The 21103-nt window shown below is 46.1% G+C and overlaps 1 protein-coding gene across 1 annotated transcript in view; it reads right to left on the reverse strand.

Moving 5' to 3' along the window:
- Window positions 1-11593, reverse strand: part of hsd11b2 (hydroxysteroid (11-beta) dehydrogenase 2) — a 46358-nt gene extending 34765 nt beyond the window's left edge. Inside the window, exon 1 of the mRNA XM_071400428.1 lies at window positions 11094-11593. Coding sequence (XP_071256529.1) covers window positions 11094-11361 — 268 coding nt within the window. The 5' untranslated portion in view covers window positions 11362-11593. The remainder of the gene's footprint in view (window positions 1-11093) is intronic.
- Window positions 11594-21103: the final 9510 nt, after the last annotated feature.

Here is a 21103-nt window from a genome sequence, read left to right on the forward strand (position 1 = left end):
GTCACCACACTAAAATGGCACCCCCATGTAGCTTCTTGCAGCATATTACTATTACTATCACATTACACCGCCTGAATGAGCCCAAGTCACCACACTAAACTGGCACCCCCTGTAGCTTCTGCAGCATATCACATTACACCGCCTGAATGAGCCCAAGTCACCACACTAAACTGGCACCCCCATGTAGCTTCTTGCAGCATATTACTATTACTATCACATTACACCGCCTGAATGAGCCCAAGTCACCACACTAAACTGGCACCCAATGTAGCTTCTGCAGCATATTAGTATTATTATCACATTACACAGCCTGAATAATAGCTAAGTATTTATTAACACATAGGACTAACCCTGCTTTGCAGGATGTAGGCAGTTGTAAGCTGAGTAGTTGGCATCCAGAGAAACAAGCCTAACAAAGCGAGTTAGTACTTCCTGGGTAAGCCTTATCATTGGATTCCTCCAGAGAGAAGGTCAGGGTTAGGCTGAAGTGGTTGGATTCCCCCAGAGTGAAGGTCAGGGTTAGGCTGAAGTGGTTGGATTCCTCCAGAGTGAAGGTCAGGGTTAGGCTGAAGTGGTTGGATTCCTCCAGAGAGAAGGTCAGGGTTAGGCTGAAGTGGTTGGATTCCTCCAGAGAGAAAGTCGGGTTAGGCTGAAGTGGTTGGATTCCTCCAGAGTGAAGGTCAGGGTTAGGCTAAAGTGGTTGGATTCCTCCAGAGTGAAGGTCAGGGTTAGGCTGAAGTTGTTGGATTCCTCCAGAGTGAAGGTCAGGGTTAGGCTAAAGTGGTTGGATTCCTCCAGAGAGAAGGTCAGGGTTAGGCTGAAGTGGTTGGATTCCTCCAGAGTGAAGGTCAGGGTTAGGCTGAACTGGTTGGATTCCTCCAGAGTGAAGGTCAGGGTTAGGCTGAAGTGGTTGGATTCCTCCAGAGTGAAGGTCAGGGTTAGGCTGAACTGGTTGGATTCCTCCAGAGTGAAGGTCAGGGTTAGGCTGAACTGGTTGGATTCCTCCAGCGAGAAGGTCAGGGTTAGGCTGAAGTGGTTGGATTCCTCCAGAGTGAAGGTCAGGGTTAGGCTGAAGTGGTTGGATTCCTCCAGAGTGAAGGTCAGGGTTAGGCTGAAGTGGTTGGATTCCTCCAGAGAGAAAGTCAGGGTTAGGCTGAAGTGGTTGGATTCCTCCAGAGAGAAGGTCAGGGTTAGGCTGAAGTGGTTGGATTCCTCCAGAGTGATGGTCAGGGTTAGGCTGAAGTGGTTGGACTCCTCTAGACTCAGAGTGAAGGTCAGGGTTAGGCTGAAGTGGTTGGATTCCTCTAGAGTGAAGATCAGGGTTAGGCTGAAGTGGTTGGATTCCTCCAGAGTGAAGGTCAGGGTTAGGCTGAAGTGGTTGGATTCCTCCAGAGTGAAGGTCAGGGTTAGGCTAAAGTGGTTGGATTCCACCAGAGAGAAGGTCAGGGTTAGGCTGAACTGGTTGGATTCCTCCAGAGAGAAGGTCAGGGTTAGACTGAAGTGGTTAGATTCCTCCAGAGAGAAGGTCAGGGTTAGACTGAACTGGTTGGATTCCTCCAGAGTGAAGGTCAGGGTTAGGCTGAAGTGGTTGGATTCCTCTAGAGTGAAGGTCAGGGTTAGGCTGAAGATTCCTCCAGAGTGAAGGTCAGGGTTAGGCTGAAGTAGTTGGATTCCTCCAGAGTGAAGGTCAGGGTTAGGCTGAAGTGGTTGGATTCCTCCAGAGAGAAGGTCAGGGTTAGGCTGAAGTGGTTGGATTCCTCCAGAGTGAAGGTCAGGGTTAGGCTAAAGTGGTTGGAATCCTCCAGAGTGAAGGTCAGGGTTAGGCTGAAGTGGTGTAGACAGCATCAGATTAACCAGAGGAGCTCCTAAACCTCTTTACAGTCACATGACCCATCTTTACTCCTCCAGAGTGAAGGTCAGGGTTAGGCTGAAGTGGTTGGATTCCTCCAGAGTGAAGGTCAGGGTTAGGCTGAAGTGGTTGGATTCCTCCAGAGAGAAGGTCAGGGTTAGGCTGAAGTGGTTGGATTCCTCCAGAGTGAAGGTCAGGGTTAGGCTAAAGTGGTTGGATTCCTCCAGAGTGAAGGTCAGGGTTAGGCTGAAGTGGTTGGATTCTTCCAGAGTGAAGGTCAGGGTTAGGCTGAAGTGGTTGGATTCCTCCAGAGAGAAGGTCAGGGTTAGGCTGAAGTGGTTGGATTCCTCCAGAGTGAAGGTCAGGGTTAGGCTAAAGTGGTTGGATTCCTCCAGAGTGAAGGTCAGGGTTAGGCTGAAGTGGTGTAGACAGCATCAGATTAACCAGAGGAGCTCCTAAACCTCTTTACAGTCACATGACCCATCTTTAAGGCTCCTTTTAACTGGCTGCTCTGGCAGGAAGGACAATGGGGTTAAGGAGTTAAGCACCATTGGTCCAAGTGGATCAGCATGGACACATGGACATTCTGTTCTGTACTGTACCACGCTGGATGAAGACACACACACACATACACACAGACAGACACACACTCACACACTCACTCACACACACACACACACGTGCATATACGCATCCTGTACAAGGACGCACGCACAAATGCGTTCACACACAATAAAAGAGGACCCGTAGGCTCCCAATAGAGGATCACAAAGACAAGAGTAACACACTGATGTGCTCACGCGTGCACACACACACACACTCACACACACACACACACACACACACACACACACACACACACACACACACACACACACACACACACACACACACACACACACACACACACACACACACACACACACACACACCACCACACTGCTGCTGAAGGGAGGAAGGCTCAAAATAATGGCTGAAATGGAGTGAATGGAATGGTGTCAAACACATGGAAGCCATTGAAACCATTGAAACCATGGAAACCATGGAAACCATGTGTTTGTTGAGCTCGAAACATATGTGTCGTGGCTTTCATAACCGCGTCTAATAACAAATCAATAATGGTGAGACAGGGACCACTCACGACTGGTGGGTCAGGGACCACTCACGACTGGTGAGACAGGGACCACTCACGACTGGTGAGACAGGGACCACTCACGACTGGTGAGACAGGGACCACTCACGACTGGTGAGACAGGGACCACTCACGACTGGTGAGACAGGGACCACTCACGACTGGTGAGATAGGGACCACTCACGACTGGTGAGACAGGGACCACTCACGACTGGTGAGACAGGGACCACTCACGACTGGTGAGATAGGGACCACTCACGACTGGTGAGATAGGGACCACTCACGACTGGTGGGTCAGGGACCACTCACGACTGGTGAGATAGGGACCACTCACGACTGGTGGGTCAGGGACCACTCACGACTGGTGAGACAGGGACCACTCACGACTGGTGAGATAGGGACCACTCACGACTGGTGAGACAGGGACCACTCACGACTGGTGAGATAGGGACCACTCACGACTGGTGAGACAGGGACCACTCACGACTGGTGAGACAGGGACCACTCACGACTGGTGAGACAGGGACCACTCACGACTGGTGAGACAGGGACCACTCACGACTGGTGAGATAGGGACCACTCACGACTGGTGAGATAGGGACCACTCACGACTGGTGAGATAGGGACCACTCACGACTGGTGAGATAGGGACCACTCACGACTGGTGAGATAGGGACCACTCACGACTGGTGAGATAGGGACCACTCACGACTGGTGAGATAGGGACCACTCACGACTGGTGAGATAGGGACCACTCACGACTGGTGAGACAGGGACCACTCACGACTGGTGAGATAGGGACCACTCACGACTGGTGAGACAGGGACCACTCACGACTGGTGCGATAGGGACCACTCACGACTGGTGAGATAGGGACCACTCACGACTGGTGAGACAGGGACCACTCACGACTGGTGAGATAGGGACCACTCACGACTGGTGAGATAGGGACCACTCACGACTGGTGAGACAGGGACCACTCACGACTGGTGAGACAGGGACCACTCACGACTGGTGAGACAGGGACCACTCACGACTGGTGAGACAGGGACCACTCACGACTGCTGGGTCAGGTACCACTCACGACTGCTGGGTCAGGGACCACTCACGACTGCTGGGTCAGGGACCACTCACGACTGGTGGGTCAGGGACCACTCACGACTGCTGTGTCAGGGACCACTCACGACTGCTGGGTCAGGGACCACTCACGACTGGTGGGTCAGGGACCACTCACGACTGCTGGGTCAGGGACCACTCACGACTGCTGGGTCAGGGACCACTCACGACTGGTGAGATAGGGACCACTCACGACTGCTGGGTCAGGGACCACTCACGACTGGTGAGATAGGGACCACTCACGACTGCTGGGTCAGGGACCACTCACGACTGGTGAGATAGGGACCACTCACGACTGGTGAGATAGGGACCACTCACGACTGGTGAGACAGGGACCACTCACGACTGGTGAGACAGGGACCACTCACGACTGGTGAGACAGGGACCACTCACGACTGGTGAGATAGGGACCACTCACGACTGGTGAGACAGGGACCACTCACGACTGGTGAGATAGGGACCACTCACGACTGGTGAGACAGGGACCACTCACGACTGGTGAGACAGGGACCACTCACGACTGGTGAGATAGGGACCACTCACGACTGGTGAGACAGGGACCACTCACGACTGGTGAGATAGGGACCACTCACGACTGGTGGAGACAGGGACCACTCACGACTATTGAGACAGGGACCACTCACGACTGGTGAGACAGGGACCACTCACGACTGGTGGGTCAGGGACCACTCACGACTGCTGGGTCAGGGACCACTCACGACTGCTGGGTCAGGGACCACTCACGACTGCTGGGTCAGGGACCACTCACGACTGGTGGGTCAGGGACCACTCACGACTGCTGGGTCAGGGACCACTCACGACTGCTGGGTCAGGGACCACTCACGACTGCTGGGTCAGGGACCACTCACGACTGCTGGGTCAGGGACCACTCACGACTGCTGTGTCAGGGACCACTCACGACTGGTGGGTCAGGGACCACTCACGACTGGTGGCTCAGGGACCACTCACGACTGCTGTGTCAGGGACCACTCACGACTGCTGTGTCAGGGACCACTCACGACTGGTGGCTCAGGGACCACTCACGACTGCTGGGTCAAGGACCACTCACGACTGCTGGGTCAGGGACCACTCACGACTGCTGGGTCAGGGACCACTCACGACTGCTGGGTCAGGGACCACTCACGACTGCTGTGTCAGGGACCACTCACGACTGGTGGCTCAGGGACCACTCACGACTGCTGGGTCAGGGACCACTCACGACTGCTGGGTCAGGGACCACTCACGACTGCTGTGTCAGGGACCACTCACGACTTGTGGGTCAGGGACCACTCACGACTGGTGGCTCAGGGACCACTCACGACTGCTGTGTCAGGGACCACTCACGACTGCTGTGTCAGGGACCACTCACGACTGGTGGCTCAGGGACCACTCACGACTGCTGTGTCAGGGACCACTCACGACTGCTGGCTCAGGGACCACTCACGACTGCTGGGTCAAGGACCTCTCACGACTGCTGGCTCAGGGACCACTCACGACTGCTGGGTCAGGGACCACTCACGACTGCTGGGTCAGGGACCACTCACGACTGCAGGGTCAGGGACCACTCACGACTGGTGGGTTCACAACTGCTGGTGGGTCAGGGACAATGACCACTCACGACTGGTGGGTCAGGGTGTCACCCAGTAACAGTTCTGGACCAATCACGACTGGTGGTTCCATCAATGTTGCTTTACTCAACAGTAACTGATCTGTGTGCCTTTTCCAGAAGACGTCCTCTGCAGTCTGGACAGTGTAGGACACAGGACCAGTCTGAGCAATAACTGTACCAGGAACCCCCTTTGGTCCGTTGAGGTAGTCCCTAGCTAACACAGTTTCTCCAGGGTTGAAAGCTCTGTCCTTTGCTCTCAGTTCACAACCTTTGACTTTTGACCCTTTGACTCTCCTGTTGACGTCGCACTGTCTCCTTTCGCGTTCGGAGGTTTGAGCAGGTCGAAGCTTGTGCTTAGCTCTCTTCTTAGTAGTGATGCAGGCAAAGCCTGGGTGGTTGCATGAGGTGTGTTCCTGTAGGATAACAGGAAGCTGTTCAAGCGTTGGTGCAGTGTCCCTTAAACCCTGAGATGCCTTTAAGGTCTGTACGAACCTCTCCTCCAGCCCATTGGTAGATGGATGATACGGTGCAGACCTGATGTGTTGTACGATACTCAACCCGTAGGAACATAGCCATTACTTGGGACACTAGCTGCGGTCCGTTTTCGCTAACGAGTTGAAGTGGTCGATTCGAACCGACGAAACAATTCTCCATGCTTCCAGATGGTCTTCTCTGCAGTAGTAGACGTCACGATGGCAACCTCTGTCCACTTCATATGAGCATCCACGACCACAATAAACATGATGTCTTCAAATGGATCTGTGATGTCGATTGGTATGCGCTGCCACACCCCCTATCCCACGATGAAGAGGTGCACGTTGAAGTATGTCGCAACCTTCTGACACGAGGAGACATGTTTTTTCACCTCAATGCTTCCATCCACTCCAGGCGGAATGATAACACTTCTCCCCGACATCAGACAAGCGGACTGTATTGACAGCTCAATTCTCCTGGAAAAGGTTAACGGTTCAGTTCCGGAGCATCTCCTGCAGCTTTACCGTCACTTCAGATAACACCGGGTCGTTTCTGGTGTTTCTCCACACTTTGTTTTGAAGTGACTGGTTGTGTTTTCCACTTCTGGAAGTAGAAGATGTCTACTCTGCATGACTCTGGCTTTGACCACAGTTCGTGGCCACCTGGACAATGGCCGTCTGCGTTGCATTGCAGTTCTGACTTGCGATACTTGAGGTCGTAGGTGTTTCGCTGACAACAACAGCAGCAAGCAGCAAGTTACGGAATCCCAGTATGCGATCTAAAGATGCTCGTCACCGGACGACAATCTGTACAAAAGGGTGAACTTCCTCTTGTACAGATACCGATTTAAACTTCCACACTCCCAAAAACAATGCCTTTGGCTTCTCGTTTTATCTTTTACTTTGTTCAATGTCCTCGATGCGAAAAGCGATCGACTTCTCATCACCGGAAGGCATAATATGATACGCGACTGCTGCTCCCACCCCAATATAGATTAACATCACAAGCTTGTTTCAGGAGATGATCCTCTTCCTCTTTCCCCAGTAACGAAGATGTCATCCAGGAAGTATTTTACTCCAGGTGACAATCCATTCCAGATCTGGTCCGTCGCCCTCAAGAACAGTGCTGCTGCAGCACTTTGTGATTCCCAAACGGTAGACGACAGAACACGAAGAGCGCCTAGTGATGTCACGACGGTCAGCAGCTTCCTTTGATTTTTCGTGGTCCCTGAACACCTCAGTGTTCTCCTGCTCAACAGCGTGAACATGTCTCTTTTTCCTTTGTTGGAATGTCTCTCTCTTGTTTTAAAGTCTTTGAAGTTTTCTCTGAGCTCTTTTTGGTTCTGCAGGCTCATTCAATGTGGCTCTTTTTATTACAGGCTCACCTTCCACCAGCATATAGAAGCCTGATGTCCCACCATGTCCTTCCACCAGCATATAGAAGCCTGATGTTTCACCATGTCCTTCCACCAGCATATAGAAGCCTGATGTCTCACCATGTCCTTCCACCAGCATATAGAAGCCTGATGTCCCACTTTACCACAGCGGAAGCATTTGACTTGATTTTCCCCCGTCTCTGATTATCAGTTGCAATTCTGTGCTCTTATCCCCCTGATGAACTCAACATGCTGAGCCTCTTCAGCAGCTCGTTCCACGGACACAAGGACTTCGACGGGCCTTTGCCAAGGTCAGATTACTTTCAGTCGATAGTCTCCCTGTAGCTTTCACTCCGTAGCCCAAATACTAGTCTGCCTCTAACGGTTTAGAACATCATTCAACTCAGCGCAGCAGAACACATTGCATATAGTACAACCCTAATTCACGACGGATACCGTTCGATTTATTCCATTCCAGACATTACGATGAGCCCCGTACTCCCCAATTAAGGTCTCACCAGCCGCCTGTGCGCCGTCACCACAGTGCTATTACAGCGACTTATACATAACATTGCGTAACCCACTTACATAATCATTATATATTATTTTCTACCACAAGGATTATTTCAATAACTGAAAAACAAACTCTCCCCTCTTTGTAAACCTTTTAAACCTCTCTAGGAACACGTGCCAGGGATATCATGTCCATACGCTGTACTGGTCTGCATTATCACTGTAGCTTTACTGCATTATCACTGTAGTGTCCTGCATTATCACTGTAGTGTTATGCATTATCACTGTAGCTTTCTGCATTATGACTGTAGTATTATGCATTATCACTGTAGTGTTATGCACTATCACCGTAGTGTTCAGCATTACCACTGCAGTGTTCTGCATTATCAATGTAGTGTAATCCGCATTATCACTGTAGTGTTCAGCATTATCACTGTAGTGTAATATCCATTATCGCTGCAGTGTTCTGCATTATCACTGTAGTGTAATCTGCATTATCAATGTAGTGTTCAGCATTATCACTGTAGTGTAATATCCATTATCGCTTTAGTGTTCTGCATTATCACTGTAGTGCAATCTGCATTATCAATGTAGTGTTCAGCATTATCACTGTAGTGTTCAGCATTATCACTGTAGTGTTCAGCATTATCGCTGTAGTGTAATATGCATTATCAATGTAATGTGCATGTATCTATCTTTATTTAACCCAGGAAGTCCATGACAACACATTCTCACTTGCAATAACTGTCCATAGACTGTACCCTCCTGCATTTATCGTCGTTATTTAAACAGGTAAGTCACGGAGAACACATTATTTATTTAAATAACTTTACCTGTACACTATAGCAGTGATATATTGAATATATACAGTGGGGAGAACAAGTATTTGATACACTGACAATTTTGCAGGTTTTCCTACTTACAAAGCATGTAGAGGTCTGTAATTTTTATCATAGGTACACTTCAACTGTGAGAGAAGGAATCTAAAACAAAAATCCAGAAAATCACATTGTATGATTTTTAAGTAATTAATTTGCATTTTATTGCATGACATAAGTATTTGATACATCAGAAAAGCAGAACTGAATATTTGGTACAGAAACCTTAGTTTGCAATTACAGAGATCATACGTTTCCTGTAGTTCTTGACCAGGTTTGCACACACTGCAGCAGGGATTTTGGCCCACTCCTCCATACAGACCTTCTCCAGATCCTTCAGGTTTCGGGGCTGTCGCTGGGCAATACGGACTTTCGGCTCCCTCCAAAGATTTTCTATTGGGTTCAGGTCTGGAGACTGGCTAGGCCACTCCAGGACCTTGAGATGCTTCTTACGGAGCCACTCCTTAGTTGCCCTGGCTGTGTGTTTCGGGTCGTTGTCATGCTGGAAGACCCAGCCACGACCCATCTTCAATGCTCTTACTGAGGGAAGGAGGTTGTTGGTCAAGATCTCGCGATACATGGCCCCATCCATCCTCCCCTCAATACGGTGCAGTCGTCCTGTCCCCTTTGCAGAAAAGCATCCCCAAAGAATGATGTTTCCACCTCCATGCTTCACGGTTGGGATGGTGTTCTTGGGGTTGTACTCATCCTTCTATTCCTCCAAACACGGCGAGTGGAGTTTAGAGCAAAAAGCTCTATTTTTGTCTCATCAGACCACATGACCTTCTCCCATTCCTCCTCTGGATCATCCAGATGGTCATTGGCAAACTTCAGACGGGCCTGGACATGCGCTGGCTTGAGCAGGGGGACCTTGCGTGCGCTGCAGGATTTTAATCCATGACGGCGTAGTGTGTTACTAATGGTTTTCTTTGAGACTGTGGTCCCAGCTCTCTTCAGGTCATTGACCAGGTCCTGCCGTGTAGTTCTGGGCTGATCCCTCACATTCCTCATGATCATTGATGCCCCACGAGGTGAGATCTTGCATGGAGCCCCAGACCGAGGGTGATTGACCGTCATCTTGAACTTCTTCCATTTTCTAATAATTGTGCCAACAGTTGTTGCCTTCTCACCAAGCTGCTTGGCTATTGTCCTGTAGCCCATCCCAGCCTTGTACAGGTCTACAATTTATCCCTGATGTCCTTACACAGCTCTCTGGTCTTGGCCATTGTGGAGAGGTTGGAGTCTGTTTAATTGAGTGTGTGGACAGGTGTCTTTTATACAGGTAACGAGTTCAAACAGGTGCAGTTAATACAGGTAATGAGTGGAGAACAGGAGGGCTTCTTAAAGAAAAACTAACAGGTCTGTGAGAGCCGGAATTCTTACTGGTTGGTAGGTGATCAAATACTTATGTCATGCAATAAAATGCAAATTAATTACTTAAAAATCATACAATGTGATTTTCTGGATTTTTGTTTTAGATTCCGTCTCTCACAGTTGAAGTGTACCTATGATAAAAATGACAGACCTCTACATGCTTTGTAAGTAGGAAAACCTGCAAAATCGGCAGTGTATCAAATACTTGTTCTCCCCACTGTATATATATTCTTCCACATCATTGTAATCGTAATAATGTTTTCTGACAAGTTACCGCGTCAAATCAGTAGTGGAGTCACAACAGGTGTCACCTATCTCTGCCTGTCCTACTGAAATTTAGACGGGCTGGAGATTTTACCTCATGCCGTTATCACACAGCTTCTACCTATCACTATGTGACTGATGTGACAGAGAGAGAGCAAACAGAGAGACAGAGAGAGAGCAAATAGAGAGACAGAGAGAGAGCAAATAGAGAGACAGAGAATAAGAAAAAAAGAATGAGAGAGAGAGAGAGAGAGAGAGACAGACACAGAGACCCAGAGAGACAGAGAGGTGCATTTGTTCCAGAGTAGAACAGACCAGAGCAAAAAAAGCTAAGTTGTAGCAGGAACCGAGCAGACTCATACATACAGTCAGTACAGGGCAAAGAGAGAGAACGATGAGAGAGAGACAGAGAAACAGAGAGGTGCTTCAGAGCAGACCAGACCTGACATAGCAGAATAGTACAGAGTAGATCAAGTAGGAGCTTCTGGTAGGTAGTCCTCGTTCCTTACCTGTGATGAAGACAGCCTTGCCCTGGACAGGCAGAGTGGGTGCTGGGGCTGTCCTGGCAGAGTATAGACAGCAGGCGAGGCAGAAGGCAGCCAACACCAGGACAGCAGGCACACAGAAGAACCACAGCCTCTCCACTAGTAAGGTGACCCCCAGCCAGGCCACCACGGTCGGGGCCGCGCTGACGTGGGACGCCAGGACCTTCTTCATTGCCCCTCCAACAAACGCAGACATCACCCCCATGTAGATCCAGTCTAAGTAGTATTCCATTGGATGGAAGGAAGAGCAGAGGGGGGTTCTGTTCCTCTCAGTTCCTCTCAGTTCTCAGCACTGCAACTCTGTCTGTCTGTCTGTCTCTCTTTCTATCTCTCGCTCTCTCTCTCTCTGTGCTGCTGTGTGTCTCTCTGTGTGTGTCCCTCTCTAAATGTGTGGTGTCAGATCAGAGAGTAACAGAGTGGTTGAAGGATAGCCAGTGCAGTACAGACTCAGCTCTCTCTCTCTCTCTCTGTCTCTCTCTCTAGTGTATATATAGACCACGCTGCTGGGGGGGGGAGGGACTACACTAGCAAGGATCTAATCGGTGCCCAATGACCAAAGTTTTACTGCAGTTTAAGTCAGAACCCCCGCCTTTACCCTCCACCCTTCTCTCTCACTCACTCACACACACACTCTCTCTATCACTCACACACACACGCTCTCTATCACTCACACACACACTCTCTCTATCACTCACACACACACTCTCTCTATCACTCACACACACACTCTCTCTATCACTCACACACACACGCTCTCTCTCTCTCAATACAATTCAATTCAAGGGGGGCTTTATTGGCATGGAAAACACATGTTAACCTTGCCAAAGCAAGTGAAGTAGATTATCCCTCTCTCTCTCTTTCTCTCTCTCTCTCTTTCTCTCTCTCCCTCTCTCTCTCTTTCACTCTCTCTCTCTCTCCCTCTCTCTCTCTTTCACTCTCTCTCTCTTTCACTCTCTCTCTCTCTCTCTCTTTCTCACTCTCCCTCTCTCTTTCTCTCTCTCTCTCTCTCACACACACACACCGTTTAGCTGCTGTGTTCTTATGGGTAGTAGCTAAAGGTAATGTTTAAACACTTCTCTCTCAATTCAATTTCAATTTCAATTTAAGGGCTTTATTAACATGGGAAACATATGTTAACATTGCCAAAGCAACTGAAGTAGATCATAAACAAAAGTGAAATAAACAATAAAAATTAACAGTAAACATTACACTCATAGAACTTCCAAAAGAAAAAAGACATTTAAAATGACATATTATGTCTATATACAGAGTTGTAACGATGTGCAAATAGTTAAAGTACAAAAGGGAAAATAAATAAACATAAATATGGGTTGTATTTACAATTGTCACGTTCCTGACCTTATTTCCTTTGTTTAGTCTTTGTTTAGTTGGTCAGGACGTGAGCTGGGTGGGCATTCTATGTTTTGTGTTTCTATGTTGGGTTTGTTGTTTGGCCTAATATGGTTCTCAATCAGAGGCAGGTGTTTGTCATTGTCTCTGATTGGGAACCATATTAAGGTAGCCTGTTTTCACTGTTGGTTTGTGGGGGATTGTTCCTGTTCGTGTGTTCATGTGTTTTATGTTCTCAGGTTCAGGACTGTAGCTTTGTAGGTTTTCGTCTGTTTATTGTTTTTTTGTTCGTATTGAAAAAAAGTGTTCCAAATAATATGGAAACATACCACGCTGCGCTTTGGTCCTCCTCTCTTTCACCCGAAGACAGTCGTTACAACAATGGTGTTTGTTCTTCACTCGTTGCCCTTTTCTTGTGGCAACAGGTCACACATCTTGCTGCTGTGATGGAACACTGTGGTATTTCACCCAGTAGATATGGGAGTTTATCAGAATCGGGTTTTGTTTTCAAATTCTTTGTGTATCTGTGTAATCTGAGGGAAATATGTGTCTCTAATAAGGTCATACATTTGGCAGGAGGTTAGGAGGTTAGGAAGTGCAGCTCAGTTTCCACCTCATTTTGTGGGCATTGTACAGATAGCCTGTCTTCTCTTGAGAGCCAGGTCTGCCTACGGCGGGCCTTTCTTGGCACGGGGAAACACCTGTTGACATTGCCAAAGCAAGTGAAATAAACAATACATAAAAGTGAGAAGAATTGATCTGTGGGAAATACGTGTCCACAGATGTGGTCATATATTTGACCGGAGTGCAGCTCAGTTTCCACCTCAGGTAGATACAGTGTACGTGTCACGCCCTGACCTTAGAGAGCCTTTTTTATGTCTCTATTTTGGTTTGGTCAGGGTGTGATTTGGGGTGGGCATTCTATGTTTTTGTTTTCTATGATTTTTGTATTTCTATGTTTTGGCCGGGTGTGGTTCTCAATCAGGGACAGCTGTCTATCGTTGTCTCTGATTGGGAACCAAACTTAGGTAGCCCTTTTTCCCTCCTTTCAGTGTGGGAAGTTAACTTTGTTTGTGGCCCTTAAGCTTCACGGTTGTTTTGTATTGTTTATTGTTTTTTGTCGGCATCATCACCTAATCAAAGGAATATGTACGCTCACCACGCTGCGCTTTGGTCCTCTTCTCACCACGCTGCGCTTTGGTCCTCTTCTCACCACGCTGCGCTTTGGTCCTCTTCTCACCACGCTGCGCTTTGGTCCTCTTCTCACCACGCTGCGCTTTGGTCCTCTTCTCACCACGCTGCGCTTTGGTCCTCTTCTCACCACGCTGCGCTTTGGTCCTCTTCTCACCACGCTGCGCTTTGGTCCTCTTCTCACCACGCTGCGCTTTGGTCCTCTTCTCACCACGCTGCGCTTTGGTCCTCTTCTCACCACGCTGCGCTTTGGTCCTCTTCTCACCACGCTGCGCTTTGGTCCTCTTCTCACCACGCTGCGCTTTGGTCCTCTTCTCACCACGCTGCGCTTTGGTCCTCTTCAATCGCCGGCCGTGACAGTTTCATAATATCGGATCAGGTATTCTGCCACTGTGTACTCTCTGTTTAAGGGCAAGATAACGTTCCAATTTGCGCCGTTTTTGGGGGGGGGGGTTGAATCTTTCCTGTGTTTCAAAATGTTATCTTTTTGCTTTCTCATAATTTGGTCTAATGGTGTAAGCTGTCTTACTAAGCTATATGGAATTGTTTTTAAAAGGTCTTACCAAGGAACATTTGCTATTTCATTTGGAATTTTAAGACCCCTTGAAGTATAAAAAATATGAAACAATTATTTGATTAACATTGTTATTTGGCCTTACTGCTATTAGCCAATAGAAACACATTGAATAACAGATAGTCCTTACTGCTATTAGCCAATAGAAACACATTGAATAACAGATAGTCCTTACTGTTATTAGCCAATAGAAACACATTGAATAACAGATAGTGTCACGCCCTGGCCTTATTATTCTTTGTTTTCTTTATTATTTTAGTCAGGTCAGGGTGTGACATGGGGAAATGTTTTGTATTTTGTCGGTTTTGGGTGGTTATATGGTAAAGGGGGTGTTGGGTGTAGTGTATGGGTTTGTGTTGAGTGAATGTGTCTAGCTGTGTCTATGTTGGGTGTAGTTGTCTAGGATAGTCTATGGTTGCCTGAATGGGTTCCCAATTAGAGACAGCTGATTTCTGTTGTCTCTGATTGGGAGCCATATTTAAGGTAGCCATAGGCTTTAGTTTGTTGTGGGTAACTGTCTATGTTGAACGTTTGTAGCCTGTGTGTGTGCACTACGTTTATAGCTTCACGGTTGTTTGTTGTTTTGTTAGTGAGTAAGTGTTTTTGTTTAGTTCTGCCTTCTTCTATAATAAAAGAAGATGGCTTATTTCCCACATGCTGCGTTTTGGTCCGTCTCTCCTCCACACGATCGTGACAGATAGTCCTTACTGCTATTAGCCAATAGAAACACATTGAATAACAGATAGTCCTTGCTGCTATTAGCCAATAGAAACACATTGAATAACAGATAGTCCTTACTGCTATTAGCCAATAGAGAGAGAGAGAGAGAGGTGTTGATGGTATCCTCAATGAAATGAAAAAATATACAGACCACAAATTCCAGTTGTCTATACTTAAACTCTTTAACATCGTCCTCAACTCTGGAATCCTCCCCAATATTTGGAACCAAAGACTGATCACCTCAATCTACAAAAGTGGAGGCAAATTTGACCCCAATAACTACCGTGGGAAACACAGCAACCTGAGGGAAATCCTCTGCATTATCATTAACAGCAGACTCGTACATTTCCTCAGTGAAAACAATGTACTGAGCAAATGTCAAATTGGCTTTTTACCAAATTGCCGTACGACAGACCACGTATTCACCCTGCACACCCTAATTGATAAACAAACAAACCAAAGGCAAAGTCTTCTCATGCTTTGTTGATTTCAAAAAAGCTTTTGACTCAATTTTACATGAGGGTCTTCTATTCAAATTGATGGGAAGTGGTGTTGGGGGGGAAAACATACGACGTTATAAAATCCATGTACACAAACAACAAGTGTGCGGTTAAAATTGGCAAAGATTCACCTTCCAACAGGACAACAACCCTAAGCACACAGTCAAGACAGCGCAGGAGTGGCTTCGGGACAAGTCTCTGAATGACCTTGAGTGGCCCAGCCAGAGCCCGGACTAGAATCCAATCGAACATCTCTGGAGAGACCTGAACATAGCTGTGCAGCAACGCTCCCCATCCAACCTGACAGAGCTTGAGAGGATCTGCAGAGAAGAATGGGAGAAACTCCCCAAGTACAGGTGTACCAAGCTTGTAGCGTCATACCCAAGAAGACGAGGCTGTAATCACTGCCAAAGGTGATTCAACAAAGTACTGAGTAAAGGGTCTGAATACTTATGAAATGTGATATTATAATTTTTAATAAATTGACAAAACATTCCAAAAATAATGTTTTTGCTTTTTTATTTTGGGGTATTTTGTGAAGATTGATGAAGGGGGGGGAACAATTGAATCAATTTTAGAATAACAAAATGTATAAAAGTTTAAGGGTTTTGAATACTTTTTGAAGACACAGCACAGAGACATAATATGATATTTGAAATGTGTCCATTCCTTTGGAACTTATGTGAGTGTAATGTTTACTGTTCATTTTTTATTGTTCATTTCACTTTTGTTTATTATCTACTTCACTTGCTTTGGCAATGTAAACATATGTTTCCCTTGCCAATACAGCCCTTTGAATTGAATTTAGAAAGAGAGTGAGACAAAGAGAGAGAGAGAGAGACAAAGAGAGAGAGACAAAGAGAGAGAGAGACCATTCGTTCATCAGGTGTGTTATTTCACGCTCAATTTAAGACCAGCAGGAAACAATATTGTAACTCCCATTCACCCTGATTCTCCCTCCCTCTGTCTCTGTCCCCCTCTTTCTGTCTCTCTCACGCTCCCTCTCTCTCTCCCCTACTCTCTCTCCATCCCTCTCGCCCTCTATCTCTCTGTTATCCTACCACTCTGTCTCTCTCTCACGCTCCCTCTCTCTCCCCCCTACTCTCTCCCCCTTCATCTCTGCTTCCTTTCACACACCCACACACACATACACTCCCCCCCCACTCCCCCTCTCCCTCTCTTCCACCCCATCTCCCCTCCCCCTCTCCCTCTCTTCGTGTAGAGAAATAGGACCACTAATGCAGAGACGCTCTTTCCCCATTGTGTTGTGATCCAGAGTTACTTCTAACTGATCTGTCTTCAGCCAATCAACCTTCAACATCAAACAATACTGTGAAACAGGTGGGAAAGGTACTTGCTAGATTACACTTTACTAAGACACTTTATTGAGACACTTTACGAAGACAATTTATTGAGACACTTTACTAAGACACTTTATTAAGACACTTTATTAAGACACTTTATTGAGACACTTTATTAAGACACTTTACTACACTTTACTAAGACAATTTATTGAGAAACTTTACTAAGACAATTTATTAAGACACTTTATTAAGACACTTTATTGAGACACTTTACTAAGACAATTTATTGAGACACTTTACTAAGACAATTTATTAAGACACTTTACTAAGACACTTTATTAAGACACTTTACTAAGACACTTTATTAAGACACTTTACTAAGACACTTTATTGAGACACTTTACTGAGACACTTTATTAAGACACTTTATTGAGACACTTTACTAAAACACTTTACTAAGACACTTTATTAAGACACTTTATTGAGACACTTTACTAAAACACTTTACTAAGACACTTTATTAAGACACTTTATTGAGACACTTTACTAAGACACTTTATTGAGACACTTTACTAAGACACTTTACTGAGACACTTTACTAAGACACTTCATTGAGACACTTTACTAAGACACTTTATTAAGACACTTTACTAAGACACTTTATTAAGACACTTTACTAAGACAATTTATTAAGACACTTTATTGAGACACTTTATTAAGACACTTTACTAAGACACTTTATTGAGACACTACTGAGACACTTTATTAAGACACTTTACTAAAACACTTTACTAAGACACTTTATTAAGACACTTTATTGAGACACTTTACTAAAACACTTTACTAAGACACTTTATTAAGACACTTTATTGAGACACTTTACTAAGACACTTTATTGAGACACTTTACTAAGACACTTTACTGAGACACTTTACTGAGACACTTTATTGAGACACTTTACTAAGACACTTTATTAAGACACTTTATTAAGACACTTTACTAAGACACTTTATTAAGACACTTTATTGAGACACTTTACTGAGACACTTTACTAAGACACTTTATTAAGACACTTTATTAAGACACTTTACTGAGACACTTTATTAAGACACTTTACTGAGACACTTTATTAAGACACTTTATTAAGACACTTTATTAAGACATACACATACATAAACACACACACACGTACATAAACACACACCCCCCACACACACCCACATAGATAAACACACACACGTACATAAACACACACCCACACACACACACACACACATACATAAACACACACACCCACACACACACATAGATAAACACACACACATAAACACACACCCACACACACACACGTACATAAACACACACCCACACACACACACGTACATAAATACACCCCCCCCCCCCCACACACACACATAGATAAACACACACACGTACATAAACACACACCCACACACACACACACGTACATAAACACACACCCACACACACACACACGTACATAAATACACCCCCCCCCCCACACACACACACAGATAAACACACACACTTACATAAACACACACCCACACACACACACACGTACATAAACACACACACACACACGTACATAAACACACACACACACACACACACACACACACACACACACACACACACACACACACACACACACACACACACACACACACACACACACACACACACACACACACACACACACACAGAGAGAGATGATACAGGGACTTAAACAGAAAGGTTATATTTACAAGTCACACAAAGGCTCTAACCCCTTTCTCCTCCCTCCTCCTCTCTGTGAACTTCAGTCAGTGTTCGGAAGTGGGAGGGATTTGACGGAGCGTGAGGGAACAGTATATTGAGGAAGCTGGTAAGATTTGACGGAGCGTGAGGGAACAGTATATTGAGGAAGCTGGTAAGATTGATGGAGCGTGAGGGAACAGTATATTGAGAAGCTGGTAAGATTTGACGGAGTGTGAGGGAACAGTATATTGAGGAAGCTGGTAAGTTTGATGGAGCGTGAGGGAACAGTAGATTGAGGAAGCTGGTAAGATTTGACGGAGTGTGAGGGAACAGTATATTGAGGAAGGTGGTAAGCATGGATCCTGGCTCTCCCTCTATCGTTTTCTAGCATTCATCCTGACGTTGTGACATAAGGTTTCCTATCTTTGGTCTCTCCACATCATCAATTAACTATCATGGTCCAAACACACCAAGACAGTCGTGAAGATGGCACGACAACACCTTTTCCCCCTCAGGAGACTGAAAAGATTTGGCATGGGTCCCCACATCCTCAAGTTCTACAGCTGCACCATCGAAGACCAAGCTTCCTGCCATCCAGGACCTACAATTGAAGTCGGAAGTTTACATACACTTAGGTTGGAATCATTAAAACTTGTTTTTCAACCACTCCACAAATTTGTTGTAAACAAACTATAGTTTTGGCAAGTCGATTAGGACATTTACTTTGTGCGTGACACAAGTAATTTTTCCAACAATTGTTTACAGACAGATTATTATTTCACTTATAATTAACTGTATCACAATTCTAGTGGGTCAGAAGTTTACATACACTAAGTTTACTGTGCCTTTAAACAGCTTGGAAAATTCCCGAAAATGATGTCAGGGCTTTAGAAGCTTCTGATAGGCTAATTGACATCATTTGAGTCAATTGGAGGTGTGCCTGTGGATGTATTTCAAGGCCTACCTTCAAACCCAGTGCCTCTTTGCTTGACATCATGGGAAAATCAAAAGAAATCAGCCAAGACCTCAGAAAAAAATGTGTAGACCTCAAGTCCGGTTCATCCCACTGGGAATGTGATGAAAGAAATACAAGCTGAAATAAATCATTCTCTCTACTATTATTCTGACATTTCACATTCTTAAAATAAAGTGGTGATCCTAACAGACCTAAGACAGGGAATGTTTACTTGGATTAAATGTCAGGAATTGTGAAAAACTGAGTTTAAATGTATTTGGCTAAGGTGTATGTAAACTTCCGACTTCAACTGTATATACTAGGCGGTGTCAGAGAAAGGCGCAAAGAATTGTCAAAGACTCCAGTGACCCAAGTCATAGACTGTTCTCTCTGCTGCCGCACGGCAAGCGGTACCGGAGCGCCAAGTCTAGGTACAAGAGGCTCCTTTAACAGCTTCTACCCCCAAGCCATAAGACTGCTGAACAATTAATGAAATGGCCACCAGAACTATTTACATTGACCCCCCCCCGCCCTTTGTTTGTACACTGCTGCTACTCACTGTTTGTTATCTATGCATAGTCACTTTACCCCTACCTATATGTACATATTACCTTGACTAACCTGTACCCTCGCACACTGACTCGGTACCGGTACTCCCCTGTATATAGCCTCCACATTGTCTCGGTACCGTAATACCCTGTATATAGCCTCCACATTGTCTCGGTACCGGTACCCTCTGTATATAGCCTCCACATTGTCTCGGTACCTGTACCCCCCTGTAAATAGCCTCCACATTGTCTCTGTACCTGTACCCCCTGTATATAGCCTCCACATTGACTCTGTACCGTAATACCCTGTATATAGCCTCCACATTGTCTCGGTACCGGTACCCCCTGTATATAGCCTCCACGTTGACTCGGTACCATTACCCCTTGTATATAGCCTCCACATTGACTCTGTACCGTAAGACCCTGTATATAGCCTCCACATTGACTCGGTACCGTAATACCCTGTATATAGCCTCCACATTGACTCTGTACCGGTATCCCCTGTATATAGCCTCCACATTGTCTCGGTACCGGTAACCCCCAGTATATAGCCTCCATATTGTCTCGGTACCGTAATACCCTGTATATAGCCTCCACATTGACTCGGTACCGTAACACCCTGTATATAGCCTCCACATTGACTCTGTACCGTAATACCCTGTATATAGCCTTCACATTGACTCTGTACCGTAATACCCTGTATATAGCCTCCACATTGACTCGGTACCGTAATACCCTGTATATAGCCTCCACATTGACTCTGTACCGTAATACCCTGTATATAGCCTCGTTATTGTTATGTAATTTTCTACACCTGTTGTATTCAGCATTTCACTGTGAGGTCTACTACACCTGTTGTTTTCAGCATTTCACTGTAAGGTCTACTACACCTGTTGTATTCAGCATTTCACTGTGAGGTCTACTACACCTGTTGTATTCAGCATTTCACTGTGAGGTCTACTACACCTGTTGTATTCAGCATTTCACTGTGAGGTCTACTACACCTGTTGTATTCAGCATTTCACTGTAAGGTCTACTACACCTGTTGTATTCAGCATTTCACTGTAAGGT

The sequence above is a fragment of the Salvelinus alpinus genome, chromosome 5, assembly GCF_045679555.1.
Source record: "Salvelinus alpinus chromosome 5, SLU_Salpinus.1, whole genome shotgun sequence".
NCBI classification, from domain to species: Eukaryota; Metazoa; Chordata; class Actinopteri; order Salmoniformes; family Salmonidae; genus Salvelinus; species Salvelinus alpinus.